The sequence below is a fragment of the Macadamia integrifolia genome, chromosome 5, assembly GCF_013358625.1.
Source record: "Macadamia integrifolia cultivar HAES 741 chromosome 5, SCU_Mint_v3, whole genome shotgun sequence".
In the NCBI taxonomy this organism is placed as follows: Eukaryota; Viridiplantae; Streptophyta; class Magnoliopsida; order Proteales; family Proteaceae; genus Macadamia; species Macadamia integrifolia.
Window position 1 is genome coordinate 4,991,929 of NC_056561.1, and position 15,361 is coordinate 5,007,289.

Sequence of the window (15,361 nt, forward strand, 5' to 3'; positions counted from 1 at the left end):
GTTCCCTTGCCAGCTAGACTATCCCTTGAGACCTGAGATAAACGAAAACATAAGAAAATTTTGGCTATAATGAAAATACCAATATAGATTATTGATTAACCCTATCACTCGTAGGATGTAATGCAATAGTTATCTAGGTATTGGTATCAGATTGACTGTATCATATCAATATTGGTCGAGGTTGATATCGATATTTGGCCGATCTTGAATTAGGTATCAATATAGAATCAAGGGTAAAATCGTAAAAAGTCATTTTCTATTTTTAATACGTTATAACGACTTTCAACTCAATCACAGGTATCTTATTTTCGGCGACGTAATATCGGGGAAACTGGAGAGTCAACCTTTTTTAGGTATTGAATTTTGTTGGGAATTCTAATTGAAATTGGATATTCCCAGTTATTTTTGACACAAATCTCTGTCAATAACTATATATAACCTTAACGTCTATATATAAAATCTTAACGAGTTCGTAATCTTCTAACACCGCCCATATTCTTCTGGTCTCTGAGAGGGATTAAGTTCTATGATGAAGATGGGCGGCTTAAAGGGCTCTGCAACTTTTTGTGTTGTTGTTTTGGCATTGTTCTTGAATTCGGCTCTGTTGTGCAATGGAGGAGTCACAAGTAGTTTTGTTAGGTTGGCTGAGAAATCCACTGATATGCCACTCGATAGTGATGTGTTTCGTGTTCCTTCTGGTCATAATGCTCCCCAGCAGGTAAACTCTTCTTAACTCGGCTAGCAAGCAGACCTGGAGTTTGCATTTTTGTTTCTTTATATGTTCGTTAGTGTTCAAATTTTATTGTCCTCTGTGTTTTTTATGATGAATGCAAATTACCCTTTTCGTTATTTTGCTTATTTTCATCACAATGATGAGATTTTATTGAGCCTTCTTCTTCTTCTACTTCTTCATTTTCTGATTCTCTGTTCTTCTATAGCAGACATGGGGTTCGAATTATTGTTTCTTAATTTGTTCGTTAGTGTTCATATCTATTGTCCTCGGTGTTTGTGTTGATGAATCCAACCTACCCATTTCGTTAATTTCACTTATTTTCATGCCAATGAACAGATTTTAGTGAGCCCTCTTCTTCTTCTTCTTTTTGATTCTCTGTTCTTCAATAATTTGTTCCTTCGCTCAAATCTAATGTCCTTGTGTTTTTGTTGATCAATCCAACTTACCCTTTTCGTTATTTCACTTATTTTCAAGCCAATGAACAGATTTTATTGAGCCCTTTTCTTCTTCCTCTTAAAAATTTTTGTCTTTTGTTTGTTATACTTTCTTTGGATTAAGCAGAGAGGTTAAATTTTTTCATTTATGATTTGTGGTTGTTGTTTGTCAAGGTTCACATAACTCAAGGAGATCATGAAGGGAAGGGAGTGATTATCTCTTGGGTCACTCAAGATGAGAAGGGTTCCAAAACTGTGCGGTACTGGGCTGAGAATAGCAAACATAAGCACCACGCAAAGGGCACCATAGTCACCTACAAGTACTACAATTACACTTCAGGCTACATCCATCACTGTACTATTAAGAATTTGGAGGTGAGATTATCTGCAATTTTGTTATTAACTCATCTGTTAGTTATCCTATGCTAGTAGGAAATATGGGAATTGAAGTTATGAAATTTTTTAATTCCTGCAGTTTGACACTAAATACCATTACGAGGTTGGGACTGGAAAGTCTAAACGGCAGTTTTGGTTTAGAACTCCTCCTAAAGTTGGTCCTGATGTTCCTTATACTTTTGGTCTCATAGGTAACTCTCTTGCATATCAGATCATATTCTATTAGTCTCTTTGTTTGTGATATCTATAAGTTGCTACCAATATTTGTTAGGTTAGGTCATAGTACTTATATTTTGGGCAATTAGGTACTCAGGGGCAGATCTCTTTGTAATGTGTGTGTCTGTTATTTCTGTGTTCAGCTCATTCTGTTTTATATTGTTTGCAGGAGATCTTGGTCAGACCTATGATTCAAATAGGACACTCACCCATTATGAAAAGAACCCAATAAAAGGACAGACAGTATTGTTTGTTGGTGATCTCTCTTATGCAGATAACTATCCCTTTCATGACAATGTTAGGTGGGATACATGGGGCAGATTTGTTGAAAGAAGTGCTGCTTATCAACCTTGGATATGGACTGCGGGGAATCACGAGCTTGATTTTGGCCCTGAATTTGTGAGCATTCTTAACCTCTGTATATTCCAATTAAAATAGAATTTCTCTACTTTCATTTGATTTAGCCTAATGATTTGGATAGTTTCATATTTCCATCACTATTTTGATAATTCAATCACCACTGTTTTCCTTTGGAATAAAAGCCCTTTGGAATAAAAGCTACTTTTAGAAAGCTAGGTTCAATCACCATTGGTTTCATTTCGAATAAAAGTTACTTTTAAAAAGCTACTTTTTTTCTTTAGTTTGATCAAATTAGGGTGCTTCACTATGCATTAGGAAGGGTATCAGAACCCAACCTGTAAAATCTATAGTCTCAATCCAGAATCTGAAATTTTGGAACTCAAGACAGCATGTTGAGAACTGTTCATGGTCCTAAAGTAGTTTTGAGAGCAATGATTTAAAGATAGCTTGCCCCAGAACATAACCAGGCGATACTGATCCTGATCAATTGGGATAAAAAAATTAAGTTATAAAAAAACCCAATGTTGCAGGTGGATCACCCAAAGAAATGTGTATAATTAGATCTCTTAGCAGTCTCACGACACAAATCCAGATCAGTGTTTTCCAATCCTTGAAACCATAATGGGAGTAGACACAAGTAGTTAACAAACTATTGAATATTATGAACTAGTGGTTGAGGGTTCGAGTCAGGATATGGCCTCTCCGCGAAACAGGGGTAAGGCTGTGTACATTATGACCCTCCCCAAACCCAGCTATGGCCGGAGCCTCGTGCACTAGGAAAGACCTTAAAAAAAAAACCTATGAACTAATTCAATTATAATGTGATGTCTTAACTTTCCTTGCACGGAATTGTTCTACGCCGTTATCCAATACTAGTGATTCTGGATGCAGAATGCTCTATCAAGTTCCTCTGAAATCTGAAATCTGAAATCCTAGAACTTTGTTAACATGTCCTGAGTAAAAAAAAAAAAAAAAAAAGAATCGAGGATGGGAAAGCGAAGTACCTTATTTCATCAAGTTATTTTTTAGCCTCATATATTTCTGTTTATCCCCAATTCAAAATAATGGAATCTTTGTTAACCACTTAATATTAATACTACTAAATAGGTCCTTTTTCACGGTCCTAATATGCAATTCACATTCATTCAAACATGTTTATATTTTTTTACAGGAAACATTAGCAAAAACAAAAAAATTGAATTAATCAAATCTGTGGCGATATTTATGTAGGGTGAATCCACGCCTTTCAAGCCTTTCACGCATCGCTATCGTGTGCCATATAAAGCATCAAAAAGCGCTTCTCCACTTTGGTACTCTATCAAGCGAGCTTCAGCATACGTCATTGTTCTGTCTTCATACTCAGCATATGGTAAGTTAGATGGTTCAATTATAGAAGTTCATTAATGTGAATTTTGAGATAGGGTCTTATGTTCAGAAAAAAATGTGCATTTTCCTGCTCTATAATTTTTGGTGGTTTCAAGTGGTTTAGTTTTTTTTTTTTTTTTTTCTTGTAAATAATGAAAATGATTAAATAAGAAATTGAGATGGATGAGGAATTTGGCTTAGTTGAATTTTTAGTCATGAAGAAATCTCTGGACCATCTTATGTATTAATCTTCTATTCTTTTAGGCAAATACACTCCTCAATACAGTTGGCTAGAAGAGGAGCTACCCAAAGTGAATAGAACTGAGACACCATGGTTGATTGTCCTTTTGCACTCACCATGGTATAACAGCAACAGCTACCATTATATGGAAGGGGAGAGTATGAGAGTGATGTTCGAGTCTTGGTTCGTAAAATACCAAGTAGATCTTGTATTTTCTGGTCATGTTCATGCCTATGAAAGATCTGTAAGTGCCAATCTTGTACTTTGACTTTATTAGTCTTTTTTTCGCTGTTTATTTACTTACTTTCATTACTCTTCTTTGTGTGTTTTCTTCTTCTTCTGTTCTCTTTCTCCCTCTCTCTCTTCCTCCACCCCCAACCCCCCCGTTTTATTTTGGAAACAAAACTTAGTTTTATTTGAACACTTGATCTTCTTTTAGCTTTATGTTTGATTTAGAAACTTAATGCTTTGGGTCTTAATGTCTTGATGCTGTTGTCCATTGCCTCCATTGTGCTTTCTTCATAACTTCTACTCTTCCTGTTATTTGATGATGAAATCTATTTCTCATCACAGGAACGTGTATCAAATATTGCATACAACATAGTAAATGGCTTGTGCAAACCTATAAAGGACCAATCTGCACCTGTCTACATAACCATTGGAGATGGAGGAAATATAGAAGGACTGGCAAACAAGTAAGAATTCTATAACTACAGCTTTTTCTTATTGAAACATGATTTCTTATTTTTATGCTTTAGTTGTTTTATTGTAATGGTGGATAATGATTCTGTTCTTTTTTATTGTTTACAGCATGACAAGGCCACAGCCAAATTATTCTGCGTATCGTGAAGCTAGTTTTGGTCATGCCATTCTCGATATTAAGAACCGAACTCATGCCCACTACGGTTGGCATCGCAATCAAGATGGATATGCTGTTGAAGCTGATTCTACGTGGTTTTACAACAGATACTGGAATCCAGTGGGAGAACCTGTGTCACACTAGAGTAGTCTTTTGCTCTTTCTTGAGCAAACATGAAAATATTCAATGTTAGTTGTTAATTTATCTTTCTTTCTTCATTCATTCTCCCATTTGTCTCAATCTATTTTATCAATAATTGAACTTATTCTCTCTTGAACATATGTAATGCCCATTCATAGCTTATTGGAAATTTATGGACATACTTCTTTTTTTCCCCAAAAAAAATTATTTCTTAATAGATGATTGGGTTGTGAGGCTCATGAACCTCATAGATTATGTGAGACTTTGTCGGATACTAAAAAAAATAAAAAATGAAGGGTTGAAATGCAATTTTAGCCATTGTATAGATAGAGTCCATATGGAGGGCAGACCTCATCGCAATGGTGAGGTTGCTCTATTGCAACTTGTAATATTGGATTTAAATCAAGGAAACAACCTCTCCACGAAGTAGGGGTAAGGTTGCATAAATCTGCCCCTCCCTAGACCTTGTAACGAATATTATATTTATCTTTTAGGGAAATTATCCAGTACCACCTCTAAATTTGAAAATAACTTAGCATAACCCCTAAAAATGAAAATTATGTCTACCGCACCCCTAATTTGTAACACCGTTAACTGAAAGTGAGAAATGTCCCTTTTACCCTTATACTTAAACTCTAAAAAGAACCCATTTTCTTCCAAAGCATTACATGCTCTCTCTCAGCCGTGACCTTAGCTGGGAGAGTAAACTGTTAGCAGCAGAAGGCCAGGTTGCAGGAAAATTCTTGCAACTCGAATAGCAACAAAATTTTTTCGGGAGAGTGACGATCAGAGCTCTGTAGAACGAGCAATCGACGTAAACCAAACCTTCACCTCTGATTCACAACTCCCTTCCCCTTAACATCAGCATGGCCATCAAGTTCAGCATAACCCATCAATCCAAACCCACCTGATTCCCTCTTAGGCGATGAGTTTCTAACAGCAAAGCTATGAGATCTTCTACCGGCTTCGGTGATGGAGCTACAAGAGAATTCTCCCTCAATCTCCTTCGGTTCATCACAGCGGCCATTATCTCCCAATAATCTAACACCCAATTGGCATCCTTGTTCATTCTTCCCGATGGAATCAAATGGGAAGTGAGTCTTCACAGACATCTAAACATAAGTGATCTTTTGAGTTGGGAAATCAAAAAGTAGCATCTACAAGAAGTCAGGCAAGTGCCAAACGAAGAATTTGGAAGCAAAGAAGCTAAGGACTGATCCACATAGTAGGAGAAGCGATAACCAAAGTTCCAGAAAAGCTCCGAAGAGCTCACAAAAAGTCCATGAATGAATCATCTGGCAAGGCATTCATATAACCAATAGTAGTATCCCTTTCTACAAATTTGGCCAAAAAGAGGGGAATGAATCAACTTCCGACAACGGGCAATGGGAACAGGAACCGCGGGCAGTTCTTCTCGAAAGCAGTTGAAGCCATTGAGTGATCTCACGGCCACCAGTAACTTTCATTTTGACCATCGGAAACTTTCATTCCTGAGAAAAGAGAAAATCACCGGTGAATCTAGAATTGAAGCGGTTGTCAATTTAAGGATTGTCATACTCCAATCTCTGCTTTACTAATTGGGGATGAAGGGCATTATAGTAACTTAACATACCCATAAGGGTAGATTGGCCATTTAGCGAAAAAATACCTGATGACATCATCACTTAACGCCTTAAACCTAACGAAATGGGTTTTTTAGATATAATTTTAAAAAAGTGAGGGGTCTACTAGACATTATTTTCATTTTTAGGGGTTACACCAAGTTATTTTCAGATTTAGGAGTGGTACTGAATAATTTCTCTATCTTATATTTAATCCGTATTACCAATACCAATTCCGCATCAATGTAATTACAATACTGATCAAGGGCAACTTTGTTCCAAAAAATTTCACCAAAAGCGGATTAGGCCTTGAAGGATTCTAGGACACTAATAATGGACTACTACAAGGTTAAGCCTGATGGATTATTCATCCCCAATTGAAAAATAGGCCAGTGCATGCTAATTAAGAGTGTCACACTTGCGACATGGCAACAAATAGACCAACTAACATGAATCAATACTATTCCTCCATGAATGAGATAGCACATGAGATGGGAATCGCAAATAGATCCTATATTAACATAATCCATCATCCATAATATAGGGAAATAACAATTAACATGTCCAGGTCATTAAGGAAAGTAACAAATGACCAAATAGAGTTTCAAGTGGACACACAACGAAACAACGAACGTAACCACTAACATGCGGTCTATTTACTAAAACTCCTTCATTTTTTACTTTCTTTTTGATATTCCCCTGCTTTTGAAATTTTACATCTCTTTCTCTCCTTCTCTTTTTAAATACCTAGATTACCCCTCATTTTCACTAATAACCTATTAAACTTTTTTCAAATTTTTTTGTTCAAAATATGCTTTTACTAATCTAAGAAAATAGTCAGCCGGTTTTGTCTTTCTATTATTACTTGATTTCAATATTGCTTTTTTGGCTGGAACTCAAACTCCTCTGTGGCTCCCATATCATTATTTTTCTATTTTATCTTTATTGAATTTTTTTAAATGCATTAGTATTGAGCCACTTAAAGATTTTTTTTTTTTTTTTATCAAGGTTATTGTTTATTTATTTCTTTTGTCTCATACATCATCACGAGTTTAGTAATCTAATTTTTTTTTATCAGTATTGGCAACCAATACCAATTCGGATCGATATCGAATTTGATGTTGCATTCTCCGTTAGAATTGCGACACATGGTTTTAGGGATTCAAAAAATTATAAAAAATTTGATAAAAGTATTGGATCTGTATCATTCTCAATCAATGCTGATACAAACTACTTAATCCTTCCACAGTGAAAAGAGATTTAAATTTAGGGGAACTCTCCACCCTCTAATGGAGGAATGAGACTTATGTAATGTTTTAATTTTCATTCCCAATCAATTTTAAAAAAAGTTTAATAGGTTATAAGTGAAAAGGAGGGGTAAACTGAGTATTTAGAAATAGCAAGGGAGAAAGAGATGTAAAAGTCTAAAATTAGGGGAGTATTAGAAAAAGAAAGAAATAAAAGATAGGGAAATTTTAGTACAGTGTAGGGGACTGATAGTAAATTCCCTTAAAAAAATTACTTGTATGTTGTAACCAATTTCGAAAACCTTTATCTTCCGAACTACATGGGGCTAGTAGCAATGCTAATCAATTACTACAAACCTAAAGTGTCTAAACTTAAAACTAATAAAGCTTTGCATAAACAAATAAATCTTCATGGTTCATATTTCAATCGGTTTGCAATTTACAATGTACACAAAAAACACAGTTTCAGGAAAATATTGGGAAAAATAAGAAATAAGGGGCAGTCAATACTTAATACCTTTTGGAAACAGAGACGATTGGGAACTGGCCAGTTGCTGCTGCCATTGAGCAGAATGTTCTTATGTTTAGATGTAAAAGAAGAAGGGGCAACCGGAAAAACTGAAAAGTTAAGATTTTCTTTGATTTTGGCCTTCAATAGAACTTTTGCAAATGGGCTAAAAAAGTTAAGTGAGAGGGAGAGAAAGACTTTGAGAAGAAAAAAGAAACTGGGAAGGAGGAGTTTGAGAAGAAAAAGGAAATGGAAAAGAGGGAAGGACAAAGCTATAGAATTTCAAATTTCAAATCGTGAAAGTGGGAGGGAGAGAGAGACAATACTATAGAGTTCCGAAACGTGACGTGAAACAACTGTAAGACGTCAACCCAACCTATCCCATCATCTCCCGCCAGGCCCCCACTCAGAGGTTCCATCGGTTGCCATCGTGGCAAAATCCATCACCGTTGGCATCTCATCTGGGTCCCACGGAGACATAGCTGAGTCACCTACCTCTACACCTGGCAAACTCAAATTTGGTTGTATTACGTCCCAACGACTCGCAACGTATTGAATTTGGTTTGGATTCTAATTGAAATAGGATATTCCGAGTTTGTCTCTAACTCAAACTCCTATAACCTTAACGTCTATATATAATCTTAACCAGTTCGTAATCTTCTAACACTGCTCGTATTCTTTTGGTTTCTGAGAGGGATTAAGTTCTATGATGAAGATGGGCGACTTAAAGAGCTCTGCAATTTTTTGTGTTGTTGTCTTGGCATTGTTCTTGAATTCGGCTGTGTTGTGCAATGGAGGAGTCACTAGTAGTTTTGTTAGGTCGGCTGAGAAATCCATTGATATGCCACTCGACAGTGATGTGTTTCGTGTTCCTTCTGGTTATAATGCTCCCCAGCAGGTATACTCTTCTTCACTCGGCTAGCAAGCAGACCTGGTGTTTGCCTTTTTGTTTCTTTATTTGTTCGTTAGTTTTCAAATCTTATCGTCCTAGGTGTTTTGTTGATGAATGCAAATTACCCTTTTCGTTATTTTGCTTATTTTCATGACAGTGATGAGATTTTATTGAGCCCTTTTCTTCTTCTTCACTTTCTGATTCTCTGTTCTTCTATAGCAGACATAGTGTTCGCATTATTGTTTCTTAATTTGTTCGTTAGTGTTCAAATCTATTGTCCTCATTGTTTTTGTTGATAAATCCAACTTACCCTTTTCGTTATTTCACTTATTTTCATGCCAATGAACAGATTTTAGTGAGCCCTCTTCTTCTTCTTCACTTTTTGATTCTCTGTTCTTCAATAAGTTGTTCGTTAGTTCTAATCTATTGTCCTTGGTGTTTTTGTGGATGAATCCAACTTACCCTTTTGTTCTTTCACTTATTTTCAATCCAATGAACAGAATTTATTGAGCCCTTCTCTTCTTCTTCTAAAAAAGTATTGTCTTTTGTTTGTTTACTTTCTTTGGATTAAACAGAGAGGTTCAATACTTTAATTTATGATTTGTGGGTGTTATTTCTCAAGGTTCATATAACTCAAGGAGATCATGAAGGGAAGGGAGTGATTATCTCTTGGGTCACTCAGGACGAGCTGGGTTCCAAAACTGTGCAGTACTGGGCTGAGAATAGCAAACATAAGCACCACGCAAAGGGCACCGTAGTTACCTACAGGTACTACAATTACACTTCAGGCTACATCCATCACTGTGCTATTGAGAATTTGGAGGTGAGTTTTATCTGCAATTTTGATATTTATTCCTCTGTTAGTTATCCTATACTAGTAGAAATTATGGTAATTGGAGTTATGAAATTTTCGAATTCCTGCAGTTTGACACTAAATACCATTACGAGCTTGGAACTGGAAAGGCCAAACGGCAGTTTTGGTTTAGAACTCCTCCTAAAATTGGTCCTGATGTTCCTTATACTTTTGGTCTCATAGGTAACTAACTCTCTTGCATCAGATCATGTTCTATTAGTCTCTTTGTTTGTGATATCTATAAGTTGCTACCAATATTTGTTAGGTTAGGTCATAATACTTATATTTTGGGTTTATAGCTACTGAGAGGTACATCTCTTTGTTATGTGTATGTCTGTTATTTCTGTGTTCATCTCATTCTGTTTTATATTGTTTGCAGGAGATCTTGGTCAGACCTATGATTCAAATAGTACACTCACCCATTATGAAAATAACCCAATAAAAGGACAGGCAGTACTGTTTATTGGTGATCTCTCTTATGCAGATGACCATCCCTTTCATGACAATGTTAGGTGGGATACATGGGGCAGATTTGTTGAAAGAAGTGCTGCTTATCAACCTTGGATATGGACCGCGGGGAATCACGAGCTTGATTTTGGTCCTGAATTTGTGAGCATTCTTAACCTCTGTGTATTCCAAATAAAATAGAATTTCTCTGCTTTCGTGTGATTTCGCCTAATGTTGTGATAATTTGATATTTCAATCACTATTTGATAATTCAACCACCATTGGTTTCCTTTGGAATAAAAGCTACTTTAAAAAGCTAGGTTCAATCACCATTGGTTTCATTTGGAATAAAGGTTACTTCTAAAAAGCTAGGCTGTTTGATTTGACCTGTTCACCTTTCTTTTTTCTATAGTTTGTTCAAATTCGGGTGCTTCACTATGCATAAGGAAGGGTATCAGATCCCAACTTGTAAAATCTATAGTCTCAATCCAGAATCCGAAATTTTGAAACTCAAGACAGCATGTTGAGAACTGTTCGTATTCCTAAAGTAGTTTTGTGAGCAATGATTTAAAGATATCTTGCCCCAGAACATAAACATGCGATACTGATCCTGATCAATTGGGATAAAAAATTCAGTTATAAAAGAATCCAATGTTGCAGGTGGATCACCCAAAGAAATGCGTATAATTAGATCTCTTAGCAGTCTCATGACACAAATCCATATTAGTCTTTGCCAATCCTTGAAACCATAATGGAAGTAGACACAAGTACTTAAGAAACTATTGAACCTATTATATCACAGTATGTAACTATTATGGACTAGTGGTTGCGGGTTTGAGTCAGTATACAGCCTCTCTGCGAAACGGGGGTAAGTCTGTGTACATTATGGCCCCTCCCCAAACCCAGCTGTGGCCAGAGCCTCATGCACTAGGAAAGCCTTATTTTTTTGGAAACATACTATGAACTAATTCAATTATAATGTGATGTCTCAACTTTCCTTGCACAGAATTGTTCTACGCCATTATCCAATACTAGTGATTCTGGAGGCAGAATGCTCTATCAAGTTCCTCTGAAATCTGAAATCCTAGAACTCTATTAACATGTCCTAAGGGAGGGAATAAAAAAAAAAGCCATTGAGGATGGGAAAGCGAAGTAACTTATTTCATCAGGTAATTTTTAGCCTCATATAGGTCTCTTTATCCCCACTTCAAAAGAGTAGATAACCACTTAACTTAATATTAATACTACTCAATATGTCCTTTTTCATGCTCCTAATATGCAATTCATATTCATTCAAACATGTTTTATATATTTTTACAGTAAACATTAGCAAAAACTAAAAAAATGAATTAATAAAATCTGTGGCGATATTTATGTAGGGTGAAACCATTCCTTTCAAGCCATACACGCATCGTTATCCTGTGCCATATGAAGCATCAAAAAGTACTTCTCCACTTTGGTACTCTATCAAGCGAGCTTCAGCATACATCATTGTTTTGTCTTCCTACTCAGCATATGGTAAGTCAGATGGTTCAATTATAGAAATTCATTAATGTGAATTTTGAGATAGGGTCTTATATTCAGGAAAAAATGTGCATTTTCCTGCTCTACAATTTTTGGTGGTTTCAAGTGGTTTAGTTTTTGTTTCTTGTAAACAATGAAAATGATTAGATAATAAATTGAGATGGAAGAGGAGTTTGGCTTAGTTGAATTTTTAGTCGTGAAGGAATCTCTTGACCATATAATGTATTAATCTTCTATTTTTTAGGCACATACACTCCTCAATACAGTTGGCTAGAAGAGGAGCTACCCAAAGTGAATAGAACTGAGACACCATGGTTGATTGTCCTTTTGCACTCACCATGGTATAACAGCAACAGCTACCATTATATGGAAGGGGAGAGTATGAGAGTGATGTTCGAGTCTTGGTTCGTAAAATACAAAGTAGATCTTGTATTTGCTGGTCATGTTCATGCCTATGAAAGATCTGTAAGTGCCAATCTTCTACCTTCTACTAGACTTTTATTAGGTCTATTTTTCACTGTTTACTTCTTCTTCTTCTCTCTCTCTCCCCCCCCCCCCGGTTTTACTTTCGATACAAAAGTTAGTTATGGTTGCGTAGTGGACACCCAGAGACTTGATCTTCTTTTAGCTGTATGTTTGATTTAGAGACCTAATGCTTTATGTCTTGATGTTGTTGTCCATTGCCTCCATTTGCTTTCTTCAAAACTTCTACTCTTCCTGTTATTTAATGATGAATTATATTATTCATCACAGGAACGCGTATCAAATATTGCATACAACATAGTAAATGGCTTGTGCAAACCTGTAAAGGACCAATCTGCACCTGTTTATATAACCATTGGAGATGGAGGAAATATAGAAGGATCAGCAAACAAGTAAGAGTTCTATAACTACAGCTTTTTCTTATTGAAACATGGATTCTTATGTTTGTGCTTTAGTTTTTTTGTTGTAGTGGTGGATAATGTTTCTATTTCTTTTTGATTGTTTACAGCATGACAGAGCCACAGCCAAATTATTCTGCGTTTCGTGAAGCTAGTTATGGTCATGCCATTCTCGATATTAAGAACCGGACTCATGCCTACTACGGTTGGCATCGTAATCAAGATGGATATGCTGTTGAAGCTGATTCTACATGGTTTTACAACAGATACTGGAATCCAGTTGAAGAACCTGTGTCACAGTAAAGTAGTCTTCTGCTCTTTCTTGAGCAAACATGAAAATATTCAATGTTAGCTGTTAATTTTTCTTTTGTTCTTCATTCATCCTCCCATTTGTCTGTCTTTTTTATCTTTAATTGAACCTATTCTCTCTTGAACAATGTAATGCCCATTCATTGCTTATTGGAAATTTATGGACATACTTATTTTTTTTCTCAATAAAATTATTTCTTAGACAGATAAATGGGTTGTGAGACTCATGAACCTCACAGATTATGTGAGAATTTGTTAGATATAATAATTTTGGAAATAATTCTTAGATATAACTCAATATGAATAATCAATAATAGTTCAATTGGATGGTCACATATATGCATACAGTAAAGGGTCAGTTAAAAGGTATATCTCTACACATGTGTCTACAAGTAGATTTCTCTAGAAGAGGCACTTGTCCATATGAAGATACACCTTTTATCTGTCCAAATATATATAGAAAAAGAGATACATCTTTGTATCATATAATTTTTTTTTGTTACCTTCAACACTTCTCTCCATCTTAACCATGTGAACCCCATATTTGATGAAACAAACTCGCTCCCTTTCATAAAATTCATATTGGATGAAACTATTTCCAATTTGATCATGTGAACCCCTTATTAGATGAAACTATTTATCGCGCATTTGTGTCGTAAAAACACCCTTTTCATGAACCCAATATTGAATGAAACTATTTTTAGCACCTCCACGTTAAAACACATCCTAACAAAAGAAGTCTTGGTTCAAGTCTCTCATTCACACTTTCCCTCCCCCTCCCCATCTCATAGAATAGGAAAAAAAATTCTCCCCCTTTTTTAATTTAATTGTAAAATTTGGATACCCTTTGATGAACCAACGACCAACGTTATTACAATGGTTTCAAATAGAACATTAAATCAATCATATCGTCAAAAATTGATATCAATTCTTACTGATCTATAACAGTTGATTCTAGGTTTTGTGAGACCGGGTCATTAAGATTCAAATCTGAAGGATTAATTCTAAGGTTTTAGGGCCAATTCCATCCCCACTTTGGGTTTAAAATCATTAATTACTAATTTGCACCACAATTTTTTTTTCTGGGTATAATTGTAAAATAAAAATAGATACAGTTTATTGAGGTGGATGAGGGGCTACACAATCACACAATATTCACATGGAAAATACGTAGATATGCCCATCCTATGTGTCTCTCTCCTCTCGTACTCCTTTGTCTCCCTATGGGATTATATGGAGCAGAGTACTAGTCACTTTCACGTATTTATACGTATTATATTGTATTATATACGTTTACGTTATACATTTACACGTGGAAGAGAAAAGAGAACAAAGGAGAGCTTCACAAATCACAAGCATCGCTGCAACTTTAGGACGTCAACTCAACCTATCCCATCATCTCCCGCCAGGCCCCACTAGTTCGCAGCTCGAAATCTCAGAGGATCCATCGGTTGCCACCGTGGCAAAATCCATCACCGTTGGCATCTCATCTAGGTCCCACGGAGACATGGCTGAGTCACCTACCTCTACACCTGGCAAACTCAAATTCATTTCCCCCCATATTCCTAGCTGATCTTCACCCTCTTCCGGGTTCCCATGATCCGACTCAACACTACCCGAACCGGAGTGGGTGAATTGCTGGCTAGGTTCAGGTTCTAGTACAGGTTCGCTCCGGTCGAGCCACAACTCCGGGAAATTGAGTTTGGCGGAGTTGCCGTAAAGCTTGCTAGCTGCGACGTCGTAAGCCAGCGCCGCCTCCCGTGAAGTGTCGAAAGTGCCGAGCCAGAGTCGGGCACCTTTATTGGGTTGTCGGATTTCAGCCACCCATTTCCCCCAAGTTCTCTGCCGGACGCCTCTGTAAGTGCACATAGCGTTCTCTGGGCCTCCTTTGCCTCTCATGCACCCTTTTCTGGAACTTCTTTGAGTTTGCATCTGATGAAGAGATCGCTTCGCCACTTTATTCTTTCCAAGCTCCATTGTCCCCACCAGAACTCGTGATAAGCTCTGTTCATCACTTGAACACGAATTCAAAGTGGAAGATGTAGAGAACGACCCTTTTTATTATATGTACCAATAAGCAGGGTAAGGTATTTTAACGGCGGACTAAAGGGTTCTGCAACACGTATCCACTGCTTGGTCGGGGCTTGCCTGGGGTCGTGTCGTCGTTTTCTCCGAAGAGAGACACTTGGCTTGACTGCATTTTACACACTTCTTCTCTCTCTCTCTCTCAACGAACTCAACAGTGCTCGTGCATTGTGGCTGGATGAATCCATCGCGTAAGTTGAATAAAGTGGGTGTCGACGACAGGGGCAGGTGTCACCGGAGGCGGCGGTAGAAGATAAACTCAAGAACAC

The 15,361-nt window shown here is 36.7% G+C and overlaps 3 protein-coding genes across 3 annotated transcripts; 2 read left to right on the top strand and 1 right to left on the bottom strand.

Moving 5' to 3' along the window:
• Window positions 1–337: 337 nt before the first annotated feature.
• On the top strand, window positions 338–4,883 carry LOC122078625 (purple acid phosphatase 2-like). The gene is made up of 8 exons (XM_042644694.1): window positions 338–718; window positions 1,342–1,542; window positions 1,643–1,754; window positions 1,949–2,178; window positions 3,370–3,508; window positions 3,769–3,989; window positions 4,319–4,440; window positions 4,556–4,883. The coding sequence occupies exons 1-8, from the start codon at window positions 527–529 to the stop codon at window positions 4,746–4,748; spliced, it is 1,410 nt and encodes a 469-aa protein (XP_042500628.1). The 5' UTR covers window positions 338–526; the 3' UTR covers window positions 4,749–4,883.
• A 3,824-nt stretch (window positions 4,884–8,707) lies between these two features.
• On the top strand, window positions 8,708–13,188 carry LOC122078846 (purple acid phosphatase 2-like). Its single transcript, XM_042645009.1, has 8 exons — window positions 8,708–8,999; window positions 9,616–9,816; window positions 9,918–10,029; window positions 10,226–10,455; window positions 11,673–11,811; window positions 12,062–12,282; window positions 12,571–12,692; window positions 12,809–13,188. Exons 1-8 carry the CDS (start codon window positions 8,808–8,810, stop codon window positions 12,999–13,001), a joined length of 1,410 nt encoding a protein of 469 aa, XP_042500943.1. The 5' UTR covers window positions 8,708–8,807; the 3' UTR covers window positions 13,002–13,188.
• Window positions 13,189–14,402: 1,214 nt separating this feature from the next.
• Window positions 14,403–14,984, bottom strand: LOC122079916 (dehydration-responsive element-binding protein 2D-like). Its single transcript, XM_042646703.1, has one exon. The coding sequence runs from the start codon at window positions 14,982–14,984 to the stop codon at window positions 14,403–14,405; it is 582 nt and encodes a 193-aa protein (XP_042502637.1).
• Window positions 14,985–15,361: the final 377 nt, after the last annotated feature.